The sequence below is a fragment of the Chelonia mydas genome, chromosome 5, assembly GCF_015237465.2.
Source record: "Chelonia mydas isolate rCheMyd1 chromosome 5, rCheMyd1.pri.v2, whole genome shotgun sequence".
NCBI classification, from domain to species: domain Eukaryota; kingdom Metazoa; phylum Chordata; order Testudines; family Cheloniidae; genus Chelonia; species Chelonia mydas.
Genome location: NC_051245.2, coordinates 69,727,265 through 69,744,004, shown reverse-complemented (window position 1 = coordinate 69,744,004; position 16,740 = coordinate 69,727,265). Strand labels below are relative to the sequence as shown.

General features: G+C 43.6%; 1 protein-coding gene across 2 annotated transcripts in view; it reads left to right on the top strand.

Annotated features, from left to right (window-relative positions):
* The first annotated feature begins 2,707 nt into the window (after nucleotides 1–2,707).
* EPB41L4A (erythrocyte membrane protein band 4.1 like 4A) overlaps nucleotides 2,708–16,740 on the top strand; it is a 212,415-nt gene continuing 198,382 nt past the window's right edge. The window contains exons 1-2 of one of the 2 annotated variants that reach the window (XM_043547061.1): nucleotides 2,708–2,999; nucleotides 3,787–4,172. In XM_043547061.1, coding sequence (XP_043402996.1) covers nucleotides 4,074–4,172 — 99 coding nt within the window. In that variant the 5' untranslated portion in view covers nucleotides 2,708–2,999; nucleotides 3,787–4,073. Of the gene's footprint in view, nucleotides 3,000–3,276; nucleotides 3,474–3,786; nucleotides 4,173–16,740 lie in introns of those variants that run through there. The other variant, XM_037901537.2, reaches the window with a different exon arrangement.

Genomic DNA, 16,740 nt, shown 5'->3' with positions numbered 1-16,740 from the left:
ACAGTCACTCTCTGGTTGCTGACCTACCAAGGATGTAACCCATAAAACTAAGGAAATTCATGGAGATTCTTTTTAGCTGAACTGGTAGGAGCCTGTGTTTTTAGAGTAGGCTTTAAGGGTTGGGTTTTTTGTTGTTGTTTTTTTTGCTTTGACAGTATTTTTTCAGCCAACCGTCTCAAAAAAAACATTTGAATGTAGATTTCATCTCTAACCTTTCATAAGAGATTTAAATTCCAGGACAAAAAATTGAAATTAGAAAAATAAAGTATTTTACATAGTCTGGTAGCTGGGAAGATGGGCAGGAAACAAAAAACCACTGCATTTTCCCTCTCTTCTCCTTGCATCATACACAGCAAAAGAAATGCTAGTCCAAAGCAAAGTCCATCCAAAGGCAAGAAAAAGTCAAAAATACACATATGATGTAGTAATAAAGAATTTACACCATTTTTTTCTTGTGCAATAAAAAGGGGCTCAGTTTTCTAGTGATTTTGAAAATGTGAAGATGGATAACTTAAGGTTCTTTTTAAAATATCAGCCAATGCAGAACCTGTTATTAGTGAGTTTAGGACTTCTCAGCAGGTGGGTTGTGACCTGGAAATGAGTCGTCAGAGTTACACTTCAAGGGTTTCAAACCTAATACTTAGTTCACTGAACCACCCTGCTTGCTCATTAATCATTGATGGCTGATATGAGAATAAATACATATATAGTGATTAAAACTAGCCCTTAGGTGATCAGATAGGAGGGAGATGAGCCTCATGTAAATACCTAGATATAGATAGACTGAGCAGAATGGACAGGAACCAGATATTCCTGTCCTGGAAAACTGTCCATTACCAGAATATACCACCTGGAGTGGACTGTGTGATTTATATGGACCCAAAAGAAATTGTTGCTGCCCCACCGATGTAAGAAAATAACTCATCCAGGTTACATGATTTGGAATGTCTAGTCCAGGGACAGCAAAATTTGGGAATGTTCTCAGTTTGCTTCAGCTTTTTAATGTCTTCAGTGTTTATAACGTATTCAAAAGGTTTCTGGTAACTGAAAATAATACACTGAGTTAATGATGATATGTAGCACTCTGTCTAGCTTACATGGGCTGTGGTACCGTACAGTATCTGGATCTCTCACCATTTTTATCCTCACAACACTCCTGTGAAGTACTATTCTTCTTACAGGTGGGGAACTGATACTCACTGACTTGCCCAAGCAGAGCAGAGGCTGCTTAAGACAATCTGCTGCCCTAGGCACAAATTCAATGTGTCACCCTATCCCATCTCCTTAGAAGTTCAGGGCAGGGACCTGCAAACCTACACCAGCCTCCTCCACCACTAGAACCAGCTGCTCAGCTCAACCACAACCAGACATGGGCATCCCCCTGAACTCCACACCCCCATCTCATCCCTTCTGCCTGGCCTCTTGTGCTCCACAGCCTCAGCCTAGCCCCCCACAATCTGCACCCAGCAACTCCCGCAACCCAAGTGCCCCCCCTTTTTTTGGATGATCCTGCAGTTGAGAACATAGCATGCAGCAGCCACAGTGTGAATCTAGAGTGGGGACAAGTGACTGGGGCAGCAGCAGAGTCACTGGGCACAAAGCAGCAGGTACAGGCTCGGTGTGGAGATGAAGCCAGGTGGGTAGCTCTGCTTGTAGCCAAAGCCCTGGCAGCCAGTGAGGAGGAGCCACGAGGAGGAGCCCTGAGCTGCTCAGTGCCTGAGTCATGGCTGTGATCTTACCCATGCCAGAGGCAGGAGTGCTTCCACAGTAGCCTGGCTGAGGGCTGCTTCCTGCTTCCCAGAGCCCCAGCTGGTGGCAACCCTCTCGCATGGGCAGCCCTGTCAGCCTCATCCCCCAGCACCACCACTGCCCATGGAAATAGATGGGGAAAGTTCCAAAATTTGCTGCCCTAGGCAGCTGCCTAAGCTTGCCTGTACCTAGATTGGGCTCTGCCCAAGGTCACACAGGAAATTTGTTGTATAGCAGTGAATGGCACTTAGTTCTCCCAAACCCAGGCTAGCATCCTTACTACTGGACCATCCTCCTCCTGCATGGTATGGATCTTAACTAGTATAGTTTGTCAACTGAGAAACCTCCTCCATAAGGCCACAGTCACCTCATGTGATTTCTATCTGCTCATGCTTCTTCAATATGAAAATCTTTTGAACTAAAGGACAGTACCTAGCAATCACTTCCACCTGACAGAACTACCTTTAAAACCAAACTCCTCCAGGCAGTGCCATGTGGCAGGAGCTGTATTTTTATCTTGCATTTCATATTCATCAATCAGTAGAAACCCCGGAGCTCCATGATACCCCCAGGCAAGACGGGCTCAAACGGGTAGCTTTTATTCACCCCCCTCCAACAGCACCAACACTGGGATCTGAACCCTGTGGAAGTTTTGCGAGGTTAAACCCACCCTGCCCCGTCCACTACCGATTTACCCAGGACGGAGGCAATCTAGGGTCCCTCCTCACGGCCCCAAAGGACCATCCCTCGGGCTGGTTTTGCAAAGCCGCTGCGGACCAGCTGTGCAATTGCAGCCCGAGTGCTGTCCCGGTGCGCGTTGCCCGCAGGCAGGGGCCGGGCGAGCTCTGCCGCACCTGCACGCGGGCCGGCGGCGGCAGCCCCGGGAGCCCGGCGCGTGAGGCGCTGGCCCAGCAGGGGTCACTGCTGCCTCAGCGCCTGGCGCTGCTAGGGCCGGGACAGGCGACCGGAGCAGCCGGGCGGAGGGAGGAGAAGCTGCGGCCGTAGCGCAGGAGCTCGAGCAGCCGCCCTGCTGCCTTGCTGGCCCCGGCCGCCACCATCGCCCCTGGAGACGGACACAGCTGAGCTGCGGCCAGGGGCCGGCCCGGGAGAGCCGCAGGTCCGGCCACAACGTGGCTGCGCGCTCGTTGCTCCCTGGCGGCAGCCCCCGCGATGCTGCTGGAGGGCTGAGGCGGCGGCGGCTCCAGCCACCGGGACATGCTGCTGTTGGGACGGGAGCCGAGGAGAGCAGGGCAAGTCACCGCCCCGGCAGGCGCGGGCAGAGGCGGCCGCGGCGCCCCCCGGCCCTTCCTGCGCCACTTGGGCTTTTCGGAATCCGAGTGCGGGCAGCTGCTGGGGGCAGGTGGAGCCGCGCCCCGTCGGGTCCCAGCCCCGCGCCCGCCCGGCGTGTGAGGCGCTCTCTGGCCCTGGGGAGTTCGCAGGGGGGGCGGGCTGAGGGAGCTCTAAGGACAGAGCTGCTGCGCGAAGGGCGCCCCGAAGCCCCCGCCGCCCATCCTAGCGGCAGCGAGCCCGCACGTGCGGCGCCCAGGGCGCGGGGGAGCAGCAGCAGCCTTGCGGTGGCGCCGCAGGGGCGCGCTCCGCTCTGCTCAGTAGGAGGAGGGGCAGGAAGGCGAGGAGAAGCGGCTGGGCCGGGCGGAGAAGCGGGGTACTTCTGCACATGGCCCCGCGACATGCGCTGCCAGCCCGCGGCTCTCCTTTCCGCCTAGGTAACTCGCCCCCTTGTCTCTGCCTCCCCTGTAAGGCGGGGGTGGGTCTGTGGCTCTCCCCTGCCTTGCTGTGCTCTCGTTCTGGACAAAAGAGCAGCCTCCGAAATGGGGTGGGAGTGGGAATGTGGCAAATGATTAACCCGGAGGCACGGTGAGAACAGGCACGGAGCACAGTGGGTGCTAACACAGCCCATGTGCACAGGGGTTTAAAGAACAGGGCGGAGACTGACCCTCTGCTGTACCTTGGCAGGTGGGACCTGGGTAGGGACTGCGCTCTCCTGGCCCATTGCGACGTGATTTTTCTTTCCCACAGGGCAGCGGAAGGAGCTTCCAACTCCCCGGCCTTGCTGAAGACTTTTGCAGGATGCCCAGGGAGGAGTTGTTGTTTAGTGTTTAGCTCACCATCTTTATAGCAACTGGATACTCAGCTTTCCAAGATCCAAGAAGTACCTGCACGCCTGCATCTCCTGGGACTGCTGAGCTGAATACATTTCTTGTTCATTAGCGGTGGCATTAATTAAACGCGCAGCTTCTCCCCCTTCTGGAGCTTGGGGTCGCCTTTATCTCTCGTTCCCGTTTCAGCCAGACATCAAAGCAGTGATGGGTTGTTTCTGTGCTGTCCCGGAGGAATTTTATTGTGAGGTTTTGCTTCTGGATGAATCCAAGTTGACCCTAACCACCCAGCAGCAGGGGATAAAGGTAAGCACAGGCTGTGTTGTTTTCATTAGGGTTACCCAGGCACTTGTCAATAATGTTTGAAATGCTTTGTCTAAAGCCCAGCAGTAGGAGGTAAATCCTGCCTGGGAACGTGCTGTTCAGAGAGTGGTTATCTAAACATGCTCACTGCTAATTACTCTGAAATAGAGAGGTTATGTACTTTAATTAACATTTGGTTAACTGAAAAGAAGTTTGAATAGTGAATACTTTTTAAAAAGCCCCAAAAGGTGAAAATCATTCCATAACTTTAATTCTCAGTTACTCCATTGACAGAAATTCACCACAAAAACATGTGTTAATGATGTGTGGCCTTCTAAAAGATTTGCTAGAGTTAATTTCCTAAGGCTAAATGGGTTATTTTATGGCATACACTTGTTTGAACAGCTTCCAGCTGTTCTGAAGGACTCATGACATTGTGTATTAGATATTTATTACATAAAAAAACCAAGAGCTCAAAGACCATTGCTCAAGAGTTAGGAAATACCAGAATTAAGACCGCCTTTGCAACCTTAATTTGTCCCCTTGTGCATGTGCACTATGATACAATGTTTAACTATGACCATATACTATTTTTTCCACAGTGCCTTATTCAATGTATAGTTGGTACTTTGGGAATTAATGAGGGTTGTGTGGTGAATGAGTCTGTAAGATCCTTGCCTCAGTTGCTGCAGAAGCGGAAAGGTGTATGCTATTTGTGGGGACGAGGGCATGCGGGGTCTAGGCCTGCTGGATGCCCATCCCCTCCACCAAGTGAGAGGAGCCATTGGACTCAGGCTGCCAATTGAATACTGGGGACAATACATGAAAAAACAGACACTGGAGTGAAGGTTAAATGTTAAACGTTAAAAATTGGGAATCCAGCTGAAAGGTGTGTGTGCCAGTTGTGGTTGTTGGGAGATGGTGAACCTAAACCCTCCCGAAGCTAAAGGCTCTGCACTGCCATTAAACCCAGGCCACAAACAAATTCTAGGGACAAGAAATGAAAAAATCAGGGATGGGATGGAGGTAAGAAGTTAAATATCAGGGAACTGGAAAGGGACACCAAGCAGAGAACCCCTGACAGAGCCCATGACTCCTCTAAGCCTGTCTAAGGAGTCAGTGGACACCATCCAGAGTAACTTTGCTTGGAGGCATGACTTAACAAGGGAATGGAAAGAGACTCCACAGTCTCAGAGCTCTTGATGCAGCTTCATCATCCTGGAGTGATGGATGGCCATGTAGGATGGTGTCAGGAGGAGGTTGACGAGGAGGTCCTGTGACTTTGTGGGGCAACTGATGGGATGTGTGTAAATGAGGAGATACAGGGGAAAAGTGCTGCCAGAACCTCAATTAAAAGTTCTGGAGGAGCCAGAAGAGGGCTGATGCACTCTACGTAGAGGTACACCAGGGTCTCCCTCTCACTCCAGAAAGGAGAGGTGTCGGGGGAGTTTGTGAACTGCACCAGGTACACACCTGTGCTCGCGGCTCCATGAGTGAGCCACCAACTGGTATCCATGGGCCCTGGGGACCAGAATGGAGTACAGGTTGGCCCAGTGGGGTTCATCCCTCTCCTCATGTGGCAGCAGGTCCCACCACTTTGGATCAGGGTGGGACACAAGGGCAAGGAAGTATATTGGGTAACCTTAAGCAAAGGCAACTCTACCAGCTCCACCTATAATTACATAGGGATTTATTACCAAGATTTTCAAAACTGGGTGCGTGAAATTAGGCTAATAAATCCATATTTAGTTGAATGCCAAGCAACTTCCAGTGACATTTGACTTTAGTGTTCAAATATGGAATTAAAAATCTAAATGTAGGCATGTAGTTTTGAAAATCTTGATATATATTATAATTTATGTTAAATTTACATATTTGGTTGCTCGTAAACACAGAGACTCGGAGATATAAAAGGAGCATCCTACAGAGAGAGGGCATAGAATACAGGACTGGAAGCGACCTGTTGGGTCATCAAATCCAGTCCCTTGCTATCACAGGCAACTCCATCATATAATCCCATTCATAGATTTATCAAGATCCACCCTAAAACTAATTAGGTTGTTTTCCCCCATTACTCCTATTGGAACGCTGTTCCATAATCATAGAAATGTGGGACTGGAACGGACCTCGATAGATCATCTAGTCCAGTCCCTTGCACTGGGCGGAACTAAGTATTATCTAGACCAGCGATTCTCAAACTGTGGTCGTGACTCCTTTTGAATGGCGTCGCCAGGGCTGGCTTAGACTTGCTGGGGCCCAGGGCCGCAGCCAAAGCCTGAGGGCTTCAGCCCTGGGTGGCAGGGCTCAGGTTGCAGGCCCCGTACCTGGGGCTGAAGCCCTTGAACGTCAGCTTTGGCCCCCCTGCCCAGAGCGGTGGGGCTCGGACGGGCTCAGGCTTCGGTCCCCACTCCTGGAGTTGTGAAGTAATTTCTGTTGTCAGAAGGGGTCGTGGTACAATGAAGTTTGAGAACCCCTGATCTAGGCGAGTGGTTTTCAACCTTTTTTCATTTGTGGACGGCTACAAAATTTTAAGGTATGAACTCCTTTGGAAATCCTAGACATAGTGTGGACCCCTGGTTGAAAACCACTGATCTAGATCAGTGTTTCCCAAACTTTGGATGCTGCTCGTTCAGGGAAAGACTCTGGTGGTCCCGGCCGGTTTGTTTACATGCCGCATCCGCAGGTTCGGCCGATCGTGGCTCCCACTGGCCGCGGTTCGCTGCCAATCGGCTGAACCTGTGGACGTGGCAGGTAAACAAACTGGCCTGGCCCGCCAGGGGCTTTCCCTGAACAAGCGGTGTCCCAAGTTTGGGAATCACTGATCTAGACCATTGCTTTCAGTGGTTTGTCTAATCTTTTCTTAATAACCTTCAATGACAGAGATTCCACAACCTCCCTAGGTTTCAGAGTAACAGCCGTGTTAGTCTGTATTCTTACAACTACAATACCCACCTGCGGAAGTGAAGAAACAGATTGATAGAGCCAGAAGAGTTCCCAGAAGTCACCTACTACAGGACAGGCCTAACAAAGAAAATAACAGAACGCCACTAGCCGTCACCTTCAGCCCCCAACTAAAACCCCTCCAACGCATTATTAAGGATCTACAACCTATCCTGAAGGATGACCCAACACTCTCACAAATCTTGGGAGAAAGGCCAGTCCTTGCCTACAGACAGCCCCCCAACCTGAAGCGAATACTCACCAACAACCACATACCACACAACAGAACCACTAACCCAGGAACCTATCCTTGCAACAAAGCCCTTTGCCAACTGTGCCCACATATCTATTCAGGGGACACCATCACAGGGCCTAACAACATCAGCCACACTATCAGAGGCTCGTTCACCTGCACATCCACCAATGTGATATATGCCATCATGTGCCAGCAATGCCCCTCTGCCATGTACATTGGTCAAACTGGACAGTCTCTACGTAAAAGAATAAATGGACACAAATCAGATGTCAAGAATTATAACATTCATAAACCAGTCGGAGAACACTTCAATCTCTCTGGTCACGCAATCACAGACATGAGGGTCGCTATCTTAAAGCAAAAAAACTTCAAATCCAGACTCCAGCGAGAAACTGCTGAATTGGAATTCATTTGCAAATTGGATACTATTAATTTGGGCTTGAATAGAGACTGGGAGTGGCTAAGTCATTATGCAAGGTAGCCTATCTCCCCTTGTTTTTTTCCTACAACCCCCCCCCCAAGACGTTCTGGTTAAACTTGGATTATTGCTGTGCACATTGTAAGATGAGCTATTGCCAGCAGGAGAGTGAGTTTGTGTGTGTGGTTTTTGGAGGGGGGTGGGGGGGGGTGAGAAAACCTGGATTAGTGCTGGAAATGACCCACCTTGATTATCATGCGCATTATAAAGAGAGGTTTCAAAGAGGGATGGGCTATTACCAGCAGGAGACTGAGTTTGTATGTGTGTGTGTGGGGGGGGAAGGGTGAGAAAACCTGGATTTGTGCTGGAAATGGCCCTACTTGATGATCACTTTAGATAAGCTGTTACCAGCAGGAGAGTGGGGTGGGAGGAAGTTTTGTTTCATGGTCTCTGTGTGTATATAATGTCTTCTGCAGTTTCCACGATATGCTATGCATCCGATGAAGTGAGCTGTAGCTCACGAAAGCTCATGCTCAAATAAACTGGTTAGTCTCTAAGGTGCCACAAGTACTCCTTTTCTTTTTACAACCTCCCTAGGTAATTTGTGCCAGTTCTTAACTACCCTTATAGGTAGAAAGTTTTTCCTAATGTCTAAACAAAATGTCTCTTGCTTCAGTTTAAGCCCATTGCTTCTTGTCCTGGTCTCAGTGCTTAAGGAGAACAATTTATCACCCTCTTCTTTATAACAACCTTTTATGTACTTGAAGACTGTTGTCATGTCCCCCTCCAGTCTTCTTTTCTCCAGACTAAACAAACCCAATTTTGAAAATCTTTCCCTGTATTTTCTAGTCCATTAATCATTTTTGTTGCGCTCCTCTGGTCTTTCTCCAGTTTGTCCACATCTTTTCCTAAATGTGGTGCCCAGAACTTGACATAGGGCTCCAGTTGAGGCTTTATCAATGCTGAGTAAAGTGGAAGAATTTCTTCTGGGATTTTGCTTAGAACACTCCTGCTAATACCTGACTCCTCTGATGTAGAAGCCTTCTAATTTCCAGCCTAAATTTATTCATGACCAGTTAATACTCGTTTGTTCTTTTGCCAACATTGTCCTTGAGGTTAAATAGCATTTTTCCCTCCCTGGTATTTTATACCCTCCCTCCCACCAAGGTATTTATAGAGAGCAGTCGTATCTCCCCTCAGCCTTCGTTTTGCTATGCCAAACAAGCCAAGCTCATAAGATAGTCTGTCCGATTCCCCTGATCATCCTAACGCCCTTCTCTCTGTACCTGTTCCAGTTTGAATTCATCTTTCTTGAACATGGGTGACCAGAATTATGCTTGGTCTTACTAGTGCCTTGTACAATGGCATTAGTATTTCCCTATCTCTGCTGGAATTACCTTCCCTGTTACATCCTAGGAACGCATTTGCTTTTTATTTATTTTTTTAACAGCTGCATCACATTGGTGGCTCATAGTTCTTTTATGATAGACTAATACACCCAGTACTTTCCACTCCTCTGTCATTTCCTGCTGATGAGTCCTGAACTTATAGCATAAATTCTTGTTATTAGTCTCTAAGTGGATGACCTTGCACTTTGTACTATTAAAATTTAATCTCATTTCTATTACTTCAGTCCTTTAGGTTAACCAAATCTTCTATAATATTCTGATCCCCCTCTGTGTAGATGATGCATTCCAACTTTGTGTCCTCAGTCAATTTCTGTTTCAGCAGTTAGCACACTCCTACCTTTTGTTTCATGGTTGTTAATGCAAATATTAAATATTGGTTCCCAATCTGAGTTTAGAGGAACTCCATGAGTAACCTCCCTCCCTTCCTATGCATAATTTTATAGACCCTCCCAATCCTGAAAGGGCACTGGTATGTGTGGGTCCTTATGCCTACATAGTTCCTGTTGAAGTCAGGACTCCACATGAAAATAAGGGCTTCAGGGTTGGAGCCATATGGAGTTCAATAAAAGGAATGGTCCATTTTAACTTATCTAACCATGGATTTCTATTTATAATAAGTTTTGTAATTATTTCTCTGTAACACAGGTCTTTGTTGATAATACGTTGTTACTTGACATTTTAACTTTGAAATAAGCAGGTTTACTAATATTGTTTTACCAGCTGAAAGTTTGAACTGACTCATTAACTTTACTTCTATATCATTAAAGTATTTTTCATGTTAGTGACTTTATTTGTATGTATACATCTAGGTCTGGTCTAGACTGGGGGGGGGGGGGAATCGATCTAAAATACGCAACTTCAGCTACGAGAATAGCTTAGCTGAAGTCGACATATCTTAGATCGACTTAGAATCATTTACTTCGCGTCCTCGCGGCATGGGATCGATGGCCGCTGCTCCTCCATCAACTGCGCTTCCGCCTCTCGCTGTGGTGGAGTTCCGGAGTCGACGGCAGAGCGATCGGGGATCGATTTATCACGTCTATACTAGATGCGCTAAATCGATCCCCGATAGATAGATCACTACTCGCCGATTCGGCGGGTAGTGTAGACGTGGCCTTAGAGATCCAGGGATTAGTTTGGTTTACTTTGGCATAAGGTACAGGTTGTAGGCCTTTCTATTTATCTTTTTGCTCTGTATCAGGCTTCTGTTGGAGCTTCACATCATGGATCTACCTTCTTCTCTGCACTCATTCTTTTAATTAGGTCTAGTGTGTGTGTGTGTGTGTGTGGGGAGGGGAAATGTCTCAAGTAGTGTTTAACGAACCTTGAACTGCCCAAGAAGAAGGGAAAACTCTTAAGTGTTGATAAAAATAGTTAATTTTTATAAATAACAGTTAATCCTAGACAATTTTGTGGTGTCTCCAATGAATCTGAACTGGGTATTTGATTTAGTATTTATATATATTTTTGAAAATACCTCAAAGGATTATTGTAAGCTTTCCAAGACATTTCCACACCTGACGAACTTTTCCAGATTGAAGTATGAATAGAGGTTAAATATGAAATTGTAGGACTACTAACTGTGGTATGTAACCCACTGCTTCAGTCAGCCTCTGTATCAGATGATTGGAGGATAGCTAATGTAACGCCAATTTTTAAAAAAGGCTACAGAAACAATCTTGGCAATTACAGACCAGTAAGCCTAACTTCAGTACTAGAAAAATTGATAATTCCGTTCTTTACTATAGTTTCTATCAGCTATATTAGAATTCTTTGGGGATGTCAACAAGCATGTGGACAAGGGTGATCCAGCTGATGTAGCGTACTTGGACTCAGAAAGCCTTTGACAAGGTCCCCACATCAAAGGCTCTTATGCAAAGTAAGCAGTCATGGGATAAGAGAAAAGGTCCAACTTTATGTACAAAATGATAGGGTCTAAATTAGCCATTACCAGTCAAGAAAGAGATCTTGGAGTCATTTTGGACAGGTCTCTGAAAACGTCTACTCAGTGTGCAGTGGCTGTCAAAAAAGCTAACAGAATGTTAGGAACCATTAGGAAAGGGATGGATAAGACAGAAAATATCATAATGCCATTATATATATCCATGGTATGCCCACACCTTGAATAGCGTGTGCAGTTCTGTTCACCCCGTCTCAAAAAAAGATATATTAGAATTGGAAGAGGTATAGAAAAGGGTAACAACAATGAGTAAGGGTATGGAACAAATTCCATATGAGGAGAGATTATAGAGATTGGGACTGTTCATCTTAGACAAAAAAAAGATAAGACTAAGGAGGCTATGATAGAGGTCTATAAAATCATGAGTGGTGTGGAGAAAAAGTGAATAAGGAAGTGTTATTTACTCCTTTTCATAAGACAAGAACCAGGGGTCACCGAATTAAATTAATAGGCAGCAGGTTTAAAACAAACAGAAGGAAGTTCTTCACACAAAGCAGAGTCAGTGTTTGGAACTTGTTACCAGGGGATGTTGTGAAGACCAAAAGGATACCTGGATTCAGAAAGGAATTATCTAGGTAAGTTCATGAAGGATAGCTCAATCAACAGCTATTTGCCAAGATGATCAGAGACACATCCCCATATTCTGGATGTCCTTAAACCTTTGACTACCAGAAGCTAGGACTGGACGACAGGGGATGGATCACTTGATAACTGCCCTCTTCTGTTCCTTCCCTCTAAAGCCTCTGGCACTGGCCGTTGTTGAAGGACAGGATACTGAGCTAGATGGACCATTGATCTAACCCAGTATGGCCATTCTTATGTTCTTACCTATTGCTTCAAGCAATACCATTACTTCTGTACAAGCTGCAGGTTTACTATAAATGACAAGGACTATTAGCAATACAGAATAATAATCATGACAACTGAGGGGTGTATTAATAAATGTTGTTTTACTACAGGACTGGATTTGAGATTGTATTACAGACTAACAAAATTAGCAGAGGTTAACAAGAGTACAGCTCTGAATTCCAATTTAATAATATTTAGCACTTTCCACGTTTAGACCTCAAAGTGCTTAACAAAGAAAGGAAAGTATTGTTATCCCATTTTACAGGTGCGGAAACAGAGTCACAGAAAGGTGAAGTGGCTTGGCCAAGATCACAAAGTTGGTCAATGGCAGAGTCAGGAACAGAACCCCGACTCTCCAACTTCCATTCCTGTGCCCCTGTCCACTGGATCACACTCAATTTGAAAGTGTTGTAATGTTGTTTATTCTCTTCTTGCATCTTCAGTTTTAAAAGGAGTTCAGTCATATGAAAATGAAAAGGTTGGCTGTCTAGCTTTAAGGACCACTATTTCATGTACAAACAGGCAAAATAACCAGGAGAAGGCATGGAATGGAACCAGCCTTATACATTTTGCTCACATTTTGATTTTGTTGTCATACATTGTGCCTATAGATGCAGTTCAGAGAATAAATATAGTGAGACCATAAAGCAATGTATTCTTAATCCAATACAAGTTATTTAAAGGGCAAGCTTTGTGAATATGGCACATATATCTATGTATATAGCGCCATTCGTATATTAAACTGCTAAGATAGAGGCAGGATCTCTACTGTCACATAGAAGAACTCGTTCTTCCTTCTTAGAATTAAACAGATGAATTACGAAACGGGTGATTAAAAACCTTGTACTATAAATAAGTTAGAAATTGGTTGTTAATCAAAAGGAAATAGCCGGTTTCCCAATACTGTTGTTTTGCTTTGTCTCCACACATGTAAACAGTAATTTAAGCAGGTTTTATGGTAGAGAGAGTTTAACAAATGGGCTAAGCCTGTTTGAAATAATGTCACAAAACATATCATCAATGTTTTGATCATTTATGGAGATGTTGCCAAACATTACATATTAATAATATATGATTCTTCTGTTAAGAATTAGTCATTTTCCCTGTGCGTAGCTTTACTTATTGCAAATCTGGTTTTGCCATGGTACATTTAGTTGTTATTGCTGGTTTAGGAATCAGAGGCTATGACTATGTAGCTTCTTATAAAATGCTGATTTAGAGTGTACTTGGTGGTACAGATCAATCATTAGATTTCCGAAAGAGCTGGTATCTTGTAATACAAGATATCAAGAATCTCAGAAATTCTTCTGTATTTATTTTTCTTGGAAATGGAATGGAAGTTCTGCAGAAGAAAACAGGTTTATTTGTTCAGAATAACATCAAACTATTTTGAAACAGCCCAGTCCTGTTTTGTATTTCTGTCTTCCTTGTAATAAGGATTACTATCTTAGGAAAACATTAGCTACTTCTCTAAAGCACAGGAATCTCAGTGTTATAATAAATAACCGGTTTAAGTCTATGAGGCAAACAAGAAGTACACTTTTAAAATATTCAGGGTGTGTGAAATTCATCCCTGTGTACTAGGCTAGCCCAAGACAAGTGTTCTACTTAAGCCCTATTTCAGCAGTTCTCAAACTGTGGGTTGGGACCCCAAAGTGGGCTGTAAGACCTTTTTAATGGGGTCGCCAGGGCTGGCGTTAGACTTGCTGGGGCCCGGGGCCAAAGCTGAAGCCCAAGCCCTGCCGCCCGGGGCCAAATCTGAAGCCGTGGCAGGGCTCAGATTTGAGGCGCCCTGCAAGGGGCTGAAGCCCTTTGTTTTACCCCTCCCCGGCTTGGGTTTTGGCTTTGGCCCCCCCCACAGGGCTCAGACTTCGGTCTCCCCTCCCAGGGTCATGTATAATTTTTGTTGTCAATGAAGTTTGAGAACCCCTGCCCTATGTAATTAACATATGTAGGATAATAGGCCAACACCAGAGCTGCAGTTATGAAAGATGTGTACAGGACAGGTATTCTAATTCTTGCTTGACAGTTGTATATCCTGAGTACGCGCACATCAGACAACAGCTCTGTAATCAGCTATAACCATCAAACCACTGATACTCTGGCCTGTGTACCACTGAAACCTTATGTGGGACTTGGGGTGCCTGGACCTTGTGTAGTCCTCTATACAGGAGTGAATTTCACCTTATGTTTACAAGTTACATTATCGGCCAAATCCTGTTTAATTTACACAGAACTCCTTATGAAGGCACTTGGCTATTTTGTAAATTAAAACATGAGCAAATCTGTTGCATATTTTCCTGTGCCATAATAATCTCCCACTGAGAAGCAAATAAAATGAGGTCCAAATTTTTAAAATAGCTCTCAGAACCTTTAAAAATCAGACCACTTATTTAGGTGCTTAGCTGTAGCCAACCAAATTAAATTATTTTAATGAAGATATTTTCCAGGTCTCAGAAAATTATGCATTTGCTGAAAGCAATGACACGTTGGAAAGTTTTGACTATATGATTTAAATTAATATCCAGCAGCCGTCAGTTAGCTGTGACACCAACTCTTTTAATATTTTCTGGGGTTATTTTCAGTCATCTTGTAGAGATTAACATTATTTTTCTAACTAAACTTGAATTTTAGGTAATACAAATATCACAGATTTGACATTCTCAAAATACTACAGAATATTGAAACTTTTGGTTAGATTTTTTTGTTGGCATAAATTAGCATAGCTCCATTGACTTCACTGGACTATTTACAAAAGGTCTATCTTTCTTGAGGCAAATGCATAATGGATATGTATGGAAGTTGGGAATAAAACTGCGTACAGAGCCCTCATTTGTTGTAATAAGCCTGATAAAGAAACTTGGTTTTAAAACTCAAATTAGTGTTAGTGTGGTATATGGAAATGGAAAGCAGGGACTCCGTTGTTGATAGTGATTTTGCTATATGCTATATTTCTCAACCCTAGAAAATCCAAAATATCATTTTTGTGATAAGAAGTTCACTTAGTTATGAAAGTATGCTTTTAAAAAATGTCCTGCAAATTCTGTTAACACTAAACCACAAAGATTTTCCACCTGTGATAATTCTGGAAAGTGTAATTTCTGTCTCAGAGCTACAGAATTGTAATTTTATGTCAGGGCTCAACATGAAAATTAGTCTGCTTGTTGTTTCCTGTACCCTATCTGGTATAGTATTAAAAGGCCTGTTCTAGATTGAGAAATCCTTTAGAAATTCATAATAATAATATTTTGTAAAGAATTGATTAACAAAAAAGAAAACCCAAGTTAAAGAGACCTCAACTTTAAATTTACTTTTGATCCAGTTAACAACAACAAAAAAACTAGCTTAAAAGTACTGCACCTGTCTGTCTCTAAGTTGTTCTTGGAATCTTTGTGGTTTTACTTCCGTTCCCTGCTCCCAATCCCAAAACACCAAACATATGAAAAGTATCAATTGCCTGTTGCTGTGTGAAAGACGCACACAAACAACAGGGGAAAATGACCATACACAAAATGTTGTCAAATATGCAATGTAAATAAACTGAAGAAAAAATCTCCCTCTATTTTTCCAATCTCACTTAAATAGTACTTGTATTTATAACAATAGTAGAGAAAACATTTAAAGACCGAAGTTTAAATTGATCTATTTAAAACAACATGGTAAGAAAAAAATCTATTTTGTTGGGAAGTTTTACAACATTGATTTAAAATAATAGTGAGAAATCAGAGTTCATAGAATACAAGTAGCTGGATATGTAATCAGCCCTTTCCACATTTTTGTCATCCAGTTAGGAAGGAGTAAAAGGAACAAAGGACTTCACAAACCTTGCCATAAATTAACCACTCTTCAAAATTACTGTCACATATTTGAAATAGATTACTAATTTCTTCAGTATCTTTACAGATGAGACAAGCAATTTTGAATCCTCCAATGAATAACCATGTAATGAATGAATACTTTGAGACACTTTCTTTTTCCCTGGGTGCACTTAACTAAATTAATGAAACCAGTCTGACAGCAAGACAAACCCATTAACTTTTAAATGAAGTTACCTCTTAATCAACCTGAGGTTTGAGTAACAATATTGTCAGCTGTTTGGTGGTTTTAATGAGCAGTGATTTCCTAGAACAGTCAGGAAAAATATAAACAGATAGTATTTTTATTAAGTCTTTATTTTTTGGATTTCTGTAGTTTTGTGATTTAAAAAGTCACATATATTTGACTGAGTAAAAACAAAATTTAAATACATTTAAAATACCAAGATGTGACATCTAATCATAAACTTTATTTCGTTTAGCCTATTAAAAATTGCTAACTCTAATAAAACTACTAACTGGTGAATTAACAGCAATTATGAAATGCAGTCACATGAAGTTAGAGGAAAATCTTCAGCTCTTAAAGGGACCATATCATTCAGGAAATACCTGGATGGGAGAATTTAATGAAAATGATGAAAACTACAACTCACATCACTTTATGAAATTTCTGTTGCCAGGACAATATTAGATTTGCATCAGAAGTAAAAACGAGGTAGTAATCACTAACAGCTGCTAGAAAGATGAGAAGCTACCAGTAACTTTACTTTCCTGGTCCCGTTCTCAAATATTTTATTTGAGACCTTTTTTCCCCGTAAGGGTGTTTTTCTTCATTTTCTTCTCTCCCTTTTTTTAATGGTAAGGCATATTATTAGCTACATTCAAGTACAATATCTTCCAAAGTGAGTAATCATGCACCAACAT